At 60.7% G+C, this 16,746-nt stretch overlaps 5 protein-coding genes across 5 annotated transcripts; 2 read left to right on the forward strand and 3 right to left on the reverse strand.

Moving 5' to 3' along the window:
* Positions 1 to 855: 855 nt before the first annotated feature.
* EsH8_VII_001064 (uncharacterized protein) lies at positions 856 to 1,813 on the reverse strand (the record flags this gene model as incomplete). The annotated part of the gene is made up of 3 exons (XM_083271197.1): positions 856 to 1,350; positions 1,419 to 1,674; positions 1,776 to 1,813. The coding sequence occupies 3 exons, from the start codon at positions 1,811 to 1,813 to the stop codon at positions 856 to 858; spliced, it is 789 nt and encodes a 262-aa protein (XP_083128754.1).
* A 927-nt stretch (positions 1,814 to 2,740) lies between these two features.
* Positions 2,741 to 4,018, forward strand: EsH8_VII_001065 (P-loop containing nucleoside triphosphate hydrolase protein; the record flags this gene model as incomplete). Its single annotated transcript, XM_083271198.1, has 4 exons — positions 2,741 to 2,803; positions 2,870 to 2,934; positions 3,048 to 3,177; positions 3,275 to 4,018. 4 exons carry the CDS (start codon positions 2,741 to 2,743, stop codon positions 4,016 to 4,018), a joined length of 1,002 nt encoding a protein of 333 aa, XP_083128755.1.
* Positions 4,019 to 6,353: 2,335 nt separating this feature from the next.
* On the forward strand, positions 6,354 to 8,972 carry EsH8_VII_001066 (glycoside hydrolase superfamily; the record flags this gene model as incomplete). Its single annotated transcript, XM_083271199.1, has 2 exons — positions 6,354 to 6,863; positions 6,924 to 8,972. The coding sequence occupies 2 exons, from the start codon at positions 6,354 to 6,356 to the stop codon at positions 8,970 to 8,972; spliced, it is 2,559 nt and encodes an 852-aa protein (XP_083128756.1).
* Positions 8,973 to 9,972: 1,000 nt separating this feature from the next.
* Positions 9,973 to 11,056, reverse strand: EsH8_VII_001067 (MARVEL domain-containing protein; the record flags this gene model as incomplete). Its single annotated transcript, XM_083271200.1, has 2 exons — positions 9,973 to 10,722; positions 10,811 to 11,056. The coding sequence occupies 2 exons, from the start codon at positions 11,054 to 11,056 to the stop codon at positions 9,973 to 9,975; spliced, it is 996 nt and encodes a 331-aa protein (XP_083128757.1).
* A 2,045-nt stretch (positions 11,057 to 13,101) lies between these two features.
* On the reverse strand, positions 13,102 to 14,386 carry EsH8_VII_001068 (NAD(P)-dependent alcohol dehydrogenase; the record flags this gene model as incomplete). Its single annotated transcript, XM_083271201.1, has 2 exons — positions 13,102 to 14,229; positions 14,363 to 14,386. The coding sequence occupies 2 exons, from the start codon at positions 14,384 to 14,386 to the stop codon at positions 13,102 to 13,104; spliced, it is 1,152 nt and encodes a 383-aa protein (XP_083128758.1).
* Between the last annotated feature and the right edge of the window lie 2,360 nt (positions 14,387 to 16,746).

Consider the following 16,746-nt stretch of genomic DNA (forward strand, 5'->3'; position numbering starts at 1 on the left):
TCTCCTTGCGTCAGAGCCAGTTCTTTTCTTGCAAATTCACTCCACTCCCGCTTGGGATGAGCCAAGGCACTTGGAAGACGGAAAGATGCTAACACTTTAGAACAGAGTCTGATTCCGGTTTTCCGGCGATTCCCCAACTTGGAAAATCTGGCACTTACTGCAGATCCAGTGGTCTCTACGGGGTTTGGTTCCGCGATCTCCCAATCAGAATTGGTGGTTAGTCGATTTCGGAAAGCTGCCCACACACTCAATGAGGATACTACAGTCAATGCTCTGGAATTTTTCCGACAGTGCCCGAGATTGACTCGGCTGCAACTGAAACGACCAGTCGAAGCTGATATCTTCCGTCCCATCAAAGTTGGGGCCAACGTCATTGATGTTGACCGCAAGCAAGAGCTCGCTGTCGACTCCATTTGGCCGGCTATCTCTAAAACCAGTGAAGTTTGACCTGTGACTGTTCACTACTGCATGGATGGGGACACCCTAGAGGTGTCACCGAACGGGAGTAGGGAAGTTAGCTTGGCCAGAGACAGGGCCCATACATGGATCGGTTATACACCGAATTGCTAGGTTTGCAGCCAAGATAGAGTTGCTTTGCTTGTTTTGCTACACAGAACTTAGTTACATGGAACTAAGAACAATGATATCGGTTTATCATTGCACATTATCCTCTGGTCTCTACTTTCCGGATAGACCCATTGGCCATTTCACGTCGAGCACAAATAATGTCAGACAATCTTGAGGGCACGCGCTCGGCCTGTTTGATGAACCACGTTGCATTAAAAGTCCCAAGAACGCCAGTATTTTACTTGGTTACAGTTGGTTACAGTTGGTTACATTCGATCCGGAAACCCACTACATCTTGCTCGGCATCCTCATGCCGCCATCGAGCCGCAGCACTGTGCCGTTGAGCATGACGTTCTCGATGGCATGCCTCGCCAGGGCGGCAAACTCCTCGGGCTTCCCCGCGCGAACGGGGAACTCCATGGAGCGCTCCAGGCTGGCGCGGACCTTGTCGGACATGACGGCGGTCATGCGGGACTCGAACAGGCTCGGGGCGATGGTGATGACGCGGATGCCGAAGCGGGCGAGGTCGCGGGTCATGGGCAGCGTCATGGCGGCCACGGCGCCCTTGCTCGCGGCGTATGCGACCTGGCCCTTTTGGCCGTCGAAGGCGGCGGACGAGGCCACCATGATGACGACGCCGCGCTCGCCGTCCGGGGACGAGGGCTCGTTCTTGGCCATGAGGGCGAGGGCCTGGCGGGTGAGGTCGATGGTGCCGCGGAGGTTGATGTTGAGGACAAAGTCCCAGTCGTCGAGGCCGAAGGGGTTGCCATTGCGGTCCAATATCTGGGGGGTTCGTGGTCAGGCAAATTCATCTCAGCGGGCATAGTCCCGAATCATTGTCGGGGACTTACCGTCGCCGGGTTTCCAACGCCGGCGGCCGGGATGACGCCGCCGACAGGCTTGCCCGTGCCCTTCACCCAGTCGGCGGTGCCCTGGACGGCAGCCTCGATGCTCTTGGTGTCCAGGACATCGCAGAGGAAGAACTTGGCCGAGGGCCCCAGCTTGGAGACCAGCTCATTCCCGCTCTCCTCGTTCATGTCCAGGATGGCGGCGTTGCCCCCATTCCTGCATATGTCCTCCACGCAGGCCTGCCCCAGGCCGGATGCGCTGTCTCGGGATGAATGTCAGCGTAACGGCTTCGGCATGTGATCGGGGATTGACCAGGATGGAAACGCAATGGACAGGGAATGTGCTGCGCCAGTACTAACCCGCCCGAGATGATAAAAGTGCGGCCTTCAATCTTCATGATGACGAGGAGTTGGTCCGTGAATAGTTGAAATCCCTCCGTCAAATGCGCAATGTCGAGATGAGATGTCCGTCAGTGATGAGGGCGAGCTTACAAGCGGGTGCTCCACTGACGCTCGGTAGTCCGGTGAAGTCAAACCTCGGCACCGGTGGCTCGGTGTGGCGGGTGCCCGTCAAGGTGAAGAAAAGCAGGGGCCTCCTTGCCTCTGTCTCCCACCTTCTTGTTGTTATCTGGAGGGGGTCAAGCCACTCATTGGTGGGGGGGGGGGAGGGGGAGAGTACGAATACGTGCCTTTTCCTTCACCGCCCACCGGGTTGTGCACATGATGTGAGGGGTACGTACCGGCCTGGCCAGCAACAGCCACACTTTGGGCGATGGTGATGGGCTGGGGCCGGACGCTCGAGCCTCCCGCGTATCGAGCTCGCATTTTCCCTGGACTGGCCCATCCATGCCATGCCATGATACTGATGGTGCAGCAGAGGCCCATCCCATGTCACCGGCCCAGTCCCGGTCCCCAGTGTGCAGTTCCAGTTGTCTGTCTCGTCTGTCTGCCGTCATTGTGCTGTCGGACCCCAAGACGACCACCACAGCTCGACTCGACCACGCATCAGCGAAGCGCCGCGCATCACATCACATCATCGCACTCTGTTTCTTCTTTTTTTTTTTTTTTACTCCCCAACTCGAAACGTAAATACGCCTTTGCTCGCTGCGACCTCAACGTCGCCGCCAGCTACCCGAGGCCTCCCCGCCGCAACCTGGACTTTATTTGTTTATCTTTTAAGCGTCCTCTGATTACATACTGCACGGGAACCGAGAGCCCTCCGCCTTTGCCGTCCCTTATCGCTGCCACTGCTACTGCCACTGCTGCTGCGCCGTCGCCCGACTTTTCCGACCACCACAACGCAGTAAACATTCCGCACCGCCACGATGACGAGACCGCGACGCTCCAGCGCCGCCAGCGAGGAGAGCAACGGCACCGCCGGCGAACAGGTCAGAACACGGCCGCATATCGAGCAGATGCGGGACACCCGACAGATTTGCTGACCGAGTGCGCAGGAGCTGGGGAGCATGTACGACTACCTGGCCAAGATTATCCTGCTGGGACCGAGCGGGACGGGCAAGTAAGTTGCATCGAGACCCCTGGATGGAGCACGCGACCAGCGCGCATTTCCGTGCATGCGGGAGAGGGAAAACGGCGGGCTGACTTTGCGCGCGCTCGCCCCGCGGTAAATAGATCCTGTCTGCTTCACCGCTTCGTCAAGAGTGAATGGAGGGTGCTGTCGTCGCAGACCATCGGCGTCGAGTTTGCGAGCAAAATCATCAAGGTCGGCACCGGAAACCGGCGGAAACGCATAAAGCTACAGGTACGGCGCCCGCAACGGCTTTCTAACTTTTTTGCACGCACGCACACACGCACGCACGCATGACGAGGGATGCTAACCATGGGTGGGGGATCGACAGCTCTGGGACACGGCTGGCACCGAACGATTCCGCTCCGTCTCGCGATCATACTACCGTGGCGCCGCCGGCGCTATCCTGGTCTACGACGTCACAAATCACAGCAGCTTTCGCGGACTGCAGCCGTTCCTCAACGACGCCCGCGCATTAGCATCGCCGAACCTGTCCTGCCTCCTGGTGGGGAACAAGCTCGACCTCGCCTCCGACGCCCTCATCGACACGAGTCTGCCCCCTCCGACACCGAGCAGCGTCGGCTCCATGTCCTACTTCACAAGCGGCTCGGTTGGCTCGGCCGGTACGAGCCTGCCATCGCTCGGCACGCAGCAGAAGGCCTCGGAGGCACCCGAGGGGCGCGAGGTCAGCAACTCGGACGCAAACAGGTGGGCGGGCACGGTTGGGATACCCGTGGTGATGGAGGCGAGCGCGTTCAGCGGCGAGAACGTGGACGAGATCTTTGCGAGGCTCGCGAGGATGATCCTCACCAAGATCGAGCTGGGCGACATTGACCCGGACGATCCGATGAGCGGCATCCAGTACGGCGACGGGTACGGAGGAGGGTGGAATGCCACCGCCAGCGACGGGGCGAGCATCAAGAGCTCCATGACGGGGGCGACGCTCGACGAGGCGGGCGGTCTACGCAGACGAAAGGGGAAACGGAACGCACGCAGCGGCGCAAACTGGGGTTTGCGGGATTGGGAAGAGGTGTTCACTCTGTCGAACCGACGCAGGGGCGGCAACTGCTGTTAACGCCGGCCAACGCGACGGGATGAAGAGAAGGAGCAAAGAGGCGAGGCTCGCACCCCCCGAGATGGACTTGGAGAAGGAGGAGGGGGGGGGGGGGGGGGGGGGGGGCGTATACCAACCCCAGATGTGCGACGGTCTTCCTTTTTTTTTTTTCGGACTGGAGTTTTGCGCGGAGTTTCTCAGGGGCGGATTTGCCCGTTGAGCCGAGACACGGGTTCCGAGATATTGCTGGGATCTGATTCACCTGATGACGGAGGAGCCACGTTCACTTCACAGGGTGAAGTTGGGAGCTGGCGTTACGGGATAGATACCGCGTTCCCAGGCCGGGGCCGGTCGTACACCACATACATATGTTTTCGTCTACATACATTAATGACACCTTACAATCTTCGCAGATGCGCACCCGGAGATGGTTGGACCGGGCGAGCACCCGGGACTTGATCGGGCGTGTTGTTTTTCCCTCTTGAGGAGCAACGTACCTGTACTGCTCGTGTGAACCATCTGATGCAGACAAGTGACCATGTTACGTTTGAGTTTCGGGGACGGGGGGTTCGGCCTCCAGGACGATGGACGACAGGCAATGTCACGTCTACCGGCCGCGTAGTTCTCGGCGGGAATGCATCCGTCCTACTGGAGGATGCTGCGGTAGCATACAGACGTGATGATGGGAAAAACCCAACATGTGAAGACTCGAAGCGGCGGACTGCAGAGGCGGGGGGAGGGGGATGAGTGTTCCCACGGGGTGCGAGCCGTGATTTGGATTGTTCAGCAAGTCGCGGTCAATGGGCCCGGGGGACATACTTGGAATTGCGGATCCGGTTTCTGCCTCTTGGTCGTCATGAGGCTATACTCTCGGGAGGTTTTCATGTAGGGGAACGATGCAGCAGCAGCAGCACCATTTCAGGGCCAGTCCCGATTAGGCAAACGGAAGGTTTCCCTCCGCGGCAGGACCCCACAAAAGCGAGCAGGGGTCCATGGCCATTTTTGGGGGCATTTTGGGGTAATTTGAGAGCTCCCCCACTTCCACGGTGGTGATTTATATCACCGATGGCCAGACTTTGGGTCTTAGAGAGGAGAAGAGGATGAGGAGAGGGGGGGTTCTCTTCGAATGGGATGAGATGCCGAATTGCCATTTGGAAAAGGTTGGGACGCTACCGGCGTGATGGATACGGGCTTGCCCAGGGCCGTGAAGCTGTCAAGTTGTCCAGAAGCGCTCCAACTGACAGACAGGCCCTCACGGGTCTGGGAGCTCTTGTGCAAATTCTAGCCATATCGAGGGGGCCAGAGGGGCTCAGGGATCACCGCCGGGCCCTTGGTCCCGTAGCCATGTGCGTGGCATCCTCCGAATGCAGCCTACCGGCACGCCGAATTTACCCTTGAAGGGATGTAACACACTGGGCACACACATTCGCACACAACACGCACGCTGTCCTCAACCATGGCCCTGTGCCTGTTGGAGAAAAGAGGCGTCCCTCATTCTCCGCGCGGCGGGCTTATTAGTCCAGGGAGGGGATGGTGTGGGGGAGAGTGCAGCGTGCCCATGGCGGAGGGGAGAAGGGGGCCCTGGATCATGGATCGGCCGTCGAGAGAATGGAGATGCATCTCGGCGGGTGTCGTCCCGTCGTTCAGACTGAGGAACCGCTCCTCCTCCTCCTGATCCCTGGACGCCATGTTGATCCCGCATCCCTGGGGCCCCGGTCTTCCAAGGTGAGTCGAGGCACAGCAGCTGAGCAAGTGCATGAGATGAGGTGAGGTGAGGTGAAGTGGAGAGAGAGCGAGAGAGAGAAAAAAGTTCCTATGCCTGGCGCGTGAGTGAACGAGTGAGCGAGACGAGTATATGAAGACGGCCACATCCACCCGACTTTCCACACTCAACAGACGGTCCGTTTCTTGCGTGTCTGAGATACTCTTCACCTCAGCTTACATTCCGGGCTTCAACATCTCCACCGTCTTCATTACATATACCCTCAGGACGCTGTGAACGTGCCAATTGAGTAGCCAGATCCCGCTGCCTTGTTCATATCGCCGAGCAATTGCCCCTCGGCCCCTCCATATCCCCGTCGCGTTACCGTATCATCTACCCCGCCATCCTCCGCGGGGCGCCAGCGTTCGGTGCCCACCCTGTCCGTCCGACTTCGTCGTCCACGCCGTGCGTGCATTTGAACCGACGCCGCTCTCGTTCATCTCTGGTGAGTTCCTGTCACTGCACAGCGTTCCAATTGACGCCTCGCGACACCCCCCCAATTGCTTCCCGCCCGCAATGCGCGTCCATCCAGCCGTGGCCCGCAGCTCCGACGCTGCTAACACTCATCCCAGCCATCGTCGCCAGCCCCACGCCATGGCTTCCCGAACCGTCATCCCCATCGACAAGAACTGGCAGTTCAAGCAGGCCGATAAGGAGGACAGCAAGCTCCTCGACGTCAGCCAGTTCCCGACAAACGTCCACCTCGACCTCATCCACCACGGGGTGATCCCCGACCCCTTCATCGGCAAGAACGAGCTCGACGTCCAGTGGATCGGCGAGGCGCAATGGCTGTACCGGACCACCTTCGCCTCCGAGGCCGTCCCCGAAGGCGCCAAGGCGGTGCTGGCCTTTGAAGGCCTCGACACCTTTGCCACCGTCGTGCTCAATGGCAAGACCATCCTCGAGACGGACAACATGTTCACCCCGGAGCGTGTCGACGTCACATCCGTGCTCAAGAAGGACGGCGACAACGAGCTCGAGATCACCTTTGACAGCGCCTACCTGCGCGGTTGGAAGCTGGTCGAGGAGTACCCCGACCACAAGTGGGGGTGCTGGAACGGCGACAATTCGAGACTGGCTGTCCGGAAAGCCCAATACCACTGGGTAAGCTAAGCTCCTCCAGACGCCGAGCAAGCAAATAAGCACTTTGACTGACAACCTCAGGGATGGGACTGGGGCCCGACCCTGCTGACCTGCGGCCCCTGGAGGCCCATCAACCTCGAGATCTACGAGTCCCGCCTCTCGGACCTCTACTTCGAGACCACCGTCGACGACTCCCTGAAGAGCGCCAAGGTCGTCGCGCACGCCACGACCGAGGGCGAGGCCTCCAAGGTCCGCTTCGACGTCTCGCTGGACGGCAAGTCGCTCGCCTCCGAGACGGTCGCCGCCAAGGCCGACGCCGACGTCGCGGCAACCTTCCAGATCCAGGACCCCGCGCTGTGGTACCCCGTCCGCTACGGCAAGCAGCCCCTGTACACCGTCACCGCCACGCTCCTGGGCGGCGACGACGAGGTCGACAGCGTCTCCAAGAAGATCGGCATCCGCAAGGTCGAGCTGGTGCAGCGGCCCCTCAAGGAGCAGCCCGGGACGTCCTTCTTCTTCCAGGTCAACAACGTCCCCATCTTCTGCGGCGGCAGCGACTGGATCCCCGCCGACAACTTCATCCCGCGCATCAGCAAGGAGCGGTACTACGACTGGATCCGCCTGCTGGCCGACGGCAACCAGTTCATGGTGCGCGTGTGGGGCGGCGGCATCTACGAGGAGCAGGCCTTCTACGACGCCTGCGACGAGCTCGGCGTCCTCGTGTGGCAGGACTTCATGTTCGGCTGCGGCAACTACCCGGCGTGGCCGGAGCTGCTCAAGTCCATCGACAGGGAGGCCCGGGAGAACGTCAGGGCGCTGCGCCACCACCCGTCCATCGTCATCTGGGCCGGCAACAACGAGGACTACCAGTACGCCGAGAGCGAGAACCTGACGTACGACCTCGCCAACAAGGACGCCGAGAGCTGGCTCAAGACCGACTTCCCCGCGCGCTACATCTACGAGAAGGTGCTCGCCGACGCGTGCCGGGACCTGATCCCCGACACCTTCTACCACTTCGGCAGCCCGTGGAGCGGCCAGGACACGCGGGACCCGACGGTGGGCGACCTGCACCAGTGGAACGTCTGGCACGGCAGCCAGGAGAAGTACCAGAACTTTGACAAGCTCGTCGGCCGCTTCGTGTCCGAGTTCGGCATGGAGGCCTTCCCCTCGGTCAAGACCATCGACGCCTACCTGCCGCTGGGCAAGGACGACCCGGACCGCTACCCGCAGTCGTCGACCGTCGACTTCCACAACAAGGCCGACGGCCACGAGCGCCGCATCGCGCTGTACCTCGTCGAGAACTTCCGCTACGCCCCGGACCCGCTCGAGCACTTTGTCTACTGCACGCAGCTCATGCAGGCCGAGTGCCTCGCGTCGGCGTACCGCCTGTGGAAGCGCCAGTGGAAGGGCCCCGGCCGCGAGTACTGCGGCGGCGCGCTCGTCTGGCAGATCAACGACTGCTGGCCCGTGACGTCGTGGGCCATCTGCGACTATTACCTGCGGCCCAAGCACGCCTACTACACCGTCAAGCGCGAGATGGCGCCGCTGTCCATCGGCATCACCCGCACGGAGCACAAGCACCCGCGGGACAAGTACACGCGCGTCGACATCGACACGGAGACGCGCATCGAGATCTGGGGCTCCAACCTGCGGCTCGAGGACCTGACGGTCGACCTCGTCGTGCGGGCGTGGGACGTCGAGACGGGCGAGGAGACGTACGCCGAGACGGTCGAGCGCGGCTTCGTCCTGCCCGAGAACCGGTCCACCGAGATGGCCGCCTTCGCCGTGCCCGTGCGGCGCAAGGGCGACGAGGGCCGGACCGTCGTGGCGGCGTACCTGGTGGCGGGCGGCGAGCAGGTCGCGCGCTACGTCAACTGGCCCGAGCCGCTCAAGTACCTGCACCTGCAGAAGCCCAAGGCCCTCAGGGCGACGCTGGCCGACGGCGGCGCCGTGGTGGAGGTCAGCGCCGAGGTGCCCGTCAAGGGCGTCGCCCTGGAGGCCGAGGACGACGCCGTGGTCTTCAGCGACAACCTGGTCGACATCGTCCCCGGGGAGGTCGTCAAGATTGGGGTCAGGGGCGCGAGCAAGGAGTCCAAGATTGAGACGAGGTATCTGGGCATGCTCAACTGAGGTGGCGTGCGTGCGGGGGGCGGGGGACTTTATTAATGTAAGACGAAGAATATGATGGCGAGGATACAGGTTCCGTGTCATTGAATACAAAAGTGTTTTAACGGCCAGTTAATGCGTGTCAATGTCAGCCTACCAAACGGCCGATGGCTCATGCTTGTATGATTCGTATTATGCGCGGATTCGTCCTACGAATTAGACCCGAGGTTGCTGGTACTCCTGTTATTTTCAGGGCTTTGAGTGACATGCCTCCCTACGCGTCGCCCATTTGACCCAGCCGCCGACACCGACTCCAACTCGGAGATGTTGTCGTCTGGCCGGGGCGACGTGACAAAACGGTTTGCCTCAATAGTATAAGTGAGTGAATGGGGGGAACAAGGGGTAGGGCTGCGAGAGCTGATGTGAGACGATGGGAGACAGGCGACATGGACAGTGGGAGCTTTGGCCCACGGCGTCGTCTTGAAGCCTGGGCCCTCGGCTTGTTGCCGCATGCCGCGCGGGACTGTGCCGATAGTGGCGGAAGAGGTGGAGGGCGGGGCCGACGGCGGCCGGGCGGGAAAAGCCCGTGACATTTTAGCTACGGCCGGTTCTCATTTCTTTTCCTCTTTCCCTCCGCATTTGTTATTCCTCTTCCTTCTGGTTCAATCTCTCAATTCACTCGCACATGATACTTGGCGAAATTTTACACCGAGCTTAAGTTTTTCGTTCGTGCTAGTTTCGGTTCACATGAAAAGTCCACATAAAACTGATGGAAAAAAAAGGACGTAGGTATCATTCAATATCAAGCAGATGGACGACAGCCCAAGCGCCGCCGTTACCCAAACATTTCTGTCTCTCTCGCCTCGCCCCCTTCCAACCCGCCCTGACGCGAAAACCGCCAGCAAAAAAAAAACTCCCCCACTGTAACTGTTTAACAAGATTAAGCCGGTATTGTATCTCATTACAAATTATAGCCCATTCGTCTCAAACCCCGATCCCGTCCCCCTGGACCCCCTCTCCTCTCTCACCGGAGCTCCTGCGGCGGGTACGGGTACCCCTGCCCCTGGGGCGGCGGCGGCGAGTTCGCCGGCGACACGGACCCGTTCACGGGGGACGGGGTGTAGGGCTGGGCCGGGTACTGCTGGTACTCGGGCTGCTGCTGCTGCGGGGCGTAGCTCTGGCCCGTGTGCTGCTGCTGCTGCTGCGGGGCTGACATCTCCTGGTACTGCTGGGGCGGCTGTTGTTGCTGCTGCTGGGGCTGCTGGTACTGCTGAGGAACGGCCTGGGTCTGGGGCGGGTAGTATGGCTGCTGCTGGGGCGGGTAGGCCGTCTGCTGGGCGAGGAACGGCTGCTTGGACTCGAGCTGGATCTCGCCCTGGCTGGCGGCGGCGGCGGCGCTCGGGGCGGTGGCCTTGCGCCAGTGGAGGAACTGGACGAGGGTCCAGACGAAGGTGACGAGGAAGAAGACGAACTGCAGGGCGGACAGGCCGGCGATGGCGGCGAACTCGGCGAGGGCGCCGTAGCCCATGACGATGTAGCGCTTGCTGATGGTGCAGTGGCCCGAGTTGACGGTGGAGCCGTCGGACGAGCACGAGGCGTTGACGGGCACGGTGAAGGTGGCGCGGCGGGCGGCCGTGGCGCCCATGGTCGCGAGCCAGAGGATCACGAGGAAGAGGTCCAGCGCGAGCACGGCGTAGATGTGGTAGAGCTTGCGCAGGCCGGCGAGCTTCTCCGAGAGGAGGCTGTAGAGGATGATGATCCAGGAGAAGAGGGACTGCGGTTTTGGGGGGGGCTCGTGTTAGTCGATGTGGGCTTCTTTGAAAACTTGGGTGTGGGGGGGCATGAAGGGGGGAAGCACGTACGATGGCAAGGGAGAGGCCGAGCTCGTCCATGTACACCCAGTGGATGATGGCGCCCGAGAGGCCGAGGATGACGATGGCGAGGAAGAACTGGACGCCGCGGATGGCGATCATCCACTTCGGCGTCGTGATGATGGGGGGCTCGGGGCCGGTGGAGGCGGGCTTCGTGTACTGCTGCGGCGAGGCAGCCAGCGGCTGCGTTTGCAGCTGAGGCTGGTACTGCTGCTGTTGCTGCTGCGTGTGATCCATGATGTCTCGCGGAGCGGGTGCCAAGTCGGTCGTTGTGCTGTCGTCGAAAATCGTCTGTCCCAAGGCGAGGCGAGACGAGACAAGGGAAACAAGCGGGGGGTGTATCACGGAGATCGTGGGGAGCTGGGAGGAAGAGATTCAAAGGGAGTCATGGCAAAGGCTTGGGCGAGGGCACGAAGAGTACTTATGGGGGGGGGCTGAGACCACCTCCTCCTCTTCTCTCCAGGAGAATGCGAGTGTGTTCAGGAAGGACCACGACGAGTCAAGCTAGAGCGCGAACCATCACGTTCGCCTACACGCCCTCCTCCCCAGCCAACCAGGGCGCCCCTCTCGCTGCTGCCAGAGCCCGGCCGCTATTTCCTAGCACGCTCTTCTATTTTTTTTCGGGACCCCTAGCGGGGGGAGGTAGCTGGTGGCGTCTATCGTGACGCAGGGTTCCTCTTGTTTCTGTGCGCCCAGCCCCTTGAATGGCTTTTTTTCCCTCCCCGGGCTAGTCGAGGCATCCCAGGGTGTCTGAGGCTCTTGGGTCGGCCGACTGTCGAAGGGCGTGGTCTGCATTGGCCGGCTAGGAAGAGCGATGAAAGAAAGCCCAACTGTGGACCGGTGGTGTTAGCTGGATATCAGCCGCAAAGCGACTCGAGCAGGGGTGGTTGGTGCGGTAGAGGGTGGTGGTGGGCGGTGGGTGAAGCGGTTCAGCTAACCTGCAAGGTTGACATGGTCCGTCCTAACAGGTGCCGTGTATTGTGCAGGGCGTGCCCGGCGGGTTCGTGAACGTGCCTCGATATGGGGGAGGTGACTCGACGAACAAACCCCCCGTGGGACGACGATGACGGTGGGCGGTAAGACCCGCGGCATCGAATGGTTTGCTGCGACTGGAGAATGCTGCCCTGTTCCCCCCCTCCCCCATGTCTGCGTTGTCTGAGATTCGAGCGATGGCTGCCCGACCCGGACAAGGTAGGAGATTAAGATTCCGCGCAGACGGGAGACACAAGGCGGAACGGGCTGTGAATGCGGGTCCCGGGGCGTCCGGGCTAGGCCGGTTCGGGAGCTGGGACTGACGCTCGAGATCGCTAGCGCGCCTGTGGCGCCCTCAGCTGAGCGCGAGAGCCAGCTTGTTATTGAGTAGCCTGCGTGCCTCTATTTATTTTTCCCAACCTTTAAATCGCCTAGCAGGGCCCGTATCTGGCGCGCAGGGCAGGGGGGGGTGGGACGGCACTAGCTCGCCATGCGGAAAACAGGCTGGCTCTCATCCACCTCGTGGTAGAGACGACCTGCGAACTTGGTGCGGCGCCGCTGGGCGCTGCCGGTACATGGCTAACCCGCGGGCGAGGCCCCGGACGATAGGCAGACACCGGGCAGCCTCGGGTCTTTGCATGGGTTCCGTCTGCCAGCCGACAATCATTGCCTTGTGCGTTTCATCAACCGACGCTAACTGGTGCCGGGCGAAGGCTGTCGTATGATGGCCCAACTGTCGAGCATGGCGTGGCGGGCTTGGGAGCCAGGAACGAAAGAAACCATGCATGTGTGGTGTAGCCTGAAGGAAGATTGCCCTGGCCCGGCGTTGAGATGGATGCGATAAACCACTCGGCCGGCCTGACGCTTCCCGAGGCTAGAGTCGAAGCAGCACGTAAAGGTAAAGATGTACATGTAAAGATGCACACGTAAAGATAGGTGCACATGTACGAGATGTTCCCTTTTTACAAGGAATCAAAGGCATTCATTATACAACAACAATGTTTGGAATGATTCTATGCATCGTCATTTGATCGTAAACCCAATACATACATGCCCCTCTCGACTTCCGTGTCATCAATGAAAAACCCGTACATATATGCTGCATGCGCCGTGAAATACATCGCAAAACCCGCCCAGACGCCCACTTTTCGACACCACCCGCCGCCGCCCGCTCCGCTCATCGCGCAGCCAGCCAGTCAGTCCGCCAGCGATTCCTTTATTCTACTTCGCCCCCTTTCTTCTTCTTGTGGTTTTTTACCAATTCTTTTCTCTTCGTTCCTTCTTCTCTCTTGTCTCGTGTCCCGAAATGCTTAGCAGCATCCGCCCTGGTTGCCGCCCTCGGCGGCCTTGGCGGGGTCGACCTCGGTGCTGAAGCCGCCCTCGACCTCCTTCTCGTTGGGGCCGGCGATGAGGATCTTGATGACCTGGCCCTCCTTGACCTTCTTGAAGGCCTCCTCGGCCTGCTTGAAGCCGACGACGCCGGTGATGAGCTTCTTGACGTTGACGCTGCCGTTGGCGACGAGGTCGATGGCGAGCTTGTAGTCGCCGGGGCCGTAGCGGAAGCTGCCGCGGGCCGTGACCTCCTTGAGGCACAGGGCCATGATGGGGAAGGTGATGTCGGCCTTGCCCATGCCGCCCTGGACGTAGGTGCCGCCCATGCGGACGACGTGCAGGCTGGTCTGGATGGAGGGCTCGGCGCCGCTGGCGTCGATGACGGCGTCGGCGCCGGAGCCGAGGCCGCACTGCTCGATGAGGGCCTTGGCGTTGTCCTCGGGCGAGATGCGCTGGGAGAGGTAGGTGTGGGTGGAGGCGAGCTCGCGGGCGAAGTCGAGCTTGGCCTGGACAATGTCGACGCTGACGACCTTTGTGGCGCCGAAGGCGCGGGCGACGGCGGCGCAGAGCAGGCCGACGGGGCCGGCGCCCATGACGACGACGGAGGAGCCCGGGGTGATGCGGGCCTGCTTGGTGATGTGGACGGCGACGGCGAGGGGCTCGATGAGGGCGCCCTCCTGCAGGGAGACGGCGTCGGGCAGCTTGTAGCAGAAGTCGGCGGGGGCGACCCAGAAGCCGGCGAGGGTGCCGTCGTAGGGCGGGGTGGCGGCGAAGCGCATGTCCGGGCAGAGGTTGTAGTGGCCGGCGAGGCACTCGCCGCAGCGGCGGCAGGGGTAGCCGGGCTCGAGGGCGACGCGGTCGCCGACCTGGAGCGTCTTGACGCTCTCGCCGACCTGGACGACGGTGCCGGCCGACTCGTGGCCGAGGACCATGGGGTCCTTGACGACGAAGTGGCCGATGGCGCCGTGCTCCCAGTAGTGGACGTCGGAGCCGCAGATGCCTGTGTAGTTGACGGCTACGAGGACATCGTGGGCGTCGGAGAGCTTGGGGATGGGGCGCTCGGCGAACTCGACGTCGTGGGGCTTGTTGAGGATGAAGGAGAGGTTCTGCGGGCGGGGCGGGGCGAGGTCAGCGATTGGTCTTGGTCTTGGTCTTGGTCTTGGGTCTGGTGAGTGTCCAAGGGAACGGCATCGTCCCCGTCGTCGTCGTCTTCGCCGGACGAGAGGGGGGAAAACTTACGCTCTTGCCTTCGGTGCCGGCCATTGTGGGCGGTTTGCGGGGGAGTTTGTGGGAGGTGGTGAGAAAGGAGGAGTTGGGTGCGGTCGGCCGTTCGTTTCACCGAAGGAGGAGAAGAATCCGGTTGGTAGATGGCTTTTTGGGGGAAGAAGCTTATTCGTCACAGAATTCACAATTCGAAGGAACTGGAGGGGGGGTATATCGTTGGGGAATATCACACGAGGAGAGATAAAAGGGTGATGATGGGGAGCAAGAGAAGAGCGAGGTGCGAGGTGAAGCTGCTGGTATCGTGGACCGGCGCGCAATGGGTTAAATAGCTACGGCGACAGGCCTGGCCCGCAGCACGGCGTGGACCGAACGGGGATTGGGTGGGATGGAGAAGAGAGGAGAGAAGGCGGAGGCAATGTGGACGCGATTAGAATGGGGAATGCGACGGAGGTGTCTTGGAGGAGGAGGAGGAGGAGTAGGAGGAGCAAGACGAGCGCCGGTGGATGGAAATCAGAGCAACCAGGGAAGGGACCAAAAAATAATAAAAATAAAAATAAAATAAAAAAACCAAGGTTCCATGTCGCTCGCTCGGTCGGTCGGTGGGAGAGCTCTCTCCTCTGCCCCTCATTGCGGCGCGTCTACACTAGGCTGGACCGGCCTGACCAGATGGGTGACAAGGCAAGGGAAGCTCGCTCCACGTCCCTCCATGATTATCCCGCCTCATTACCCGTCTCCATATGCGCCGCCCCCGTTCCCTGCCACGGCCTTGTCACAAGCGGCGGTCGGTCGGGCGGTCGAGACTTTGCGTGCGTTGCATGAGCTCCAGTTATCACCATTGGAAGACGACGAGGACAGGGAGGACATAGAGGACATGGAGGGGGGGAGCTGCTGCTGGAGCTGCGGAGTGGGGGGGTTAACCAAGTGCGTAGATTAAAAAATTAAACATTAAAAAATATAAAAAATAAAAATACGCAGATTGGGTGAAGCTCCCGGGAAAGCTTCTCGGCCCTCCCCTCCTCCCACGTTTTGCTGCGCGTCTCGTGAGGTCTCGAGTCTTCTCCTTTGGAGGGGCATCAATCACACTCCTCTCGGGAACGGACCGGGGGAGTCTTGCGTGGAGGGGCGTTGGAGGGGCACCGGAGCTGCTGGCCATTGCTAATCCCCATTCCCATAGCCCCTCGCCCCCTTGTCCCGGCCCCAAAAAGTCGACAATGTTGAGTCTCAGCGTCTGTCACTTGCGCCGAAAAACAAGCGTCCAAGGTGTCATAGGTGCGCAACGGCCAGCGGCACCGGCCCCATCTCTCTAGCGTCCATGTGCCTATTTATCCAGCACTTTACCCGCGCCAGTAGGAACTTGCCAATTGGATCCGACAGCCGGGTTCAGGTGGGGTTTAGCGACTCCAAAAAAGATTCTGGGGGCAGTGGGCAGTGGGGGGGAAAACATGCATTCCCACACTCGACCCTGTCTTGGGGTCATGCTGCTCGTTTCTGGCCCGTTTGGGACTTACCGCTCCTTTCCTCACCTTCTCTTTTTTTTTTTTTTTTTTTTTTTATCTTTCTTGTCTGGTCTGGTCTGGTCTTCTTCCTTGTTCATGGTCGAGCCCCTCATCATGTGCCTCTGCAAATGTTTTTTTCTTCTTCGTTTTGCCAGTCCCTCGTCTCGTGTTGGATGCACCGCCCCCGTGACTCTCTCCTCTCCTCTCACTCTCCCTTTTTCTGTTGGGGAACTAGGCCGAGTCCCCCCATCCTCGTCTTTCCCGTGCTGTGTCGTTCGTATCTCTCGGGACTGAGTTGACGGAGTTGACGGACATGTCCGTCTCTGCTGGTACGACTCTTGCAGTGCGTTGCTCCTGGGGGTTGGTGACAGGCTTCCTCCCGCCGCTGCCCGCGCGCGTCCAGCACCCGCTCATCCATGTGTGACGGGCTCGTTGCCCATGTGTCCGTAGTGGTGGTCCTGCTGGTCGGTCTTAGTTCCTGCGCTTCTCGGCATATCTCGCGGCTCTCTGCATTTGGAAAGCCCGAGTGAACAATCGTGTCGGCTGTCGTGTCGGTTGTCGCGTCGACGTCGGCCGTAGCGGCATCCATGCTCTGCTGTCAAGCCTCCCAACTGAAAGGGGGCCGCCTTGATATTTATGTTGCTGTCCTACCCGAACGCCTCTTGGCCCGCGGGACGCCCTTCCGCCTGGCAGATACCCGCCCCGGGACGCTTGCAGGGGAATCTGTCCCTCCGGGGAAACAACCTCCTCCAGTCCACAACCTTATCCCCCTCAAGGTTGCCCGCAGAGCCCTCGTCCGCCAATCTCCTGCCATTGCACATGGGGCTCAAGTGGGCTGTTGATGACGCCTGCAGGCCTCCGTCTGCAACCGCTGGAGAGAGCAGAGACCTCCGAGAGCCTATC

The sequence above is a fragment of the Colletotrichum jinshuiense genome, chromosome 7 (assembly GCF_051148585.1).
Source record: "Colletotrichum jinshuiense chromosome 7, complete sequence".
In the NCBI taxonomy this organism is placed as follows: Eukaryota; Fungi; Ascomycota; class Sordariomycetes; order Glomerellales; family Glomerellaceae; genus Colletotrichum; species Colletotrichum jinshuiense.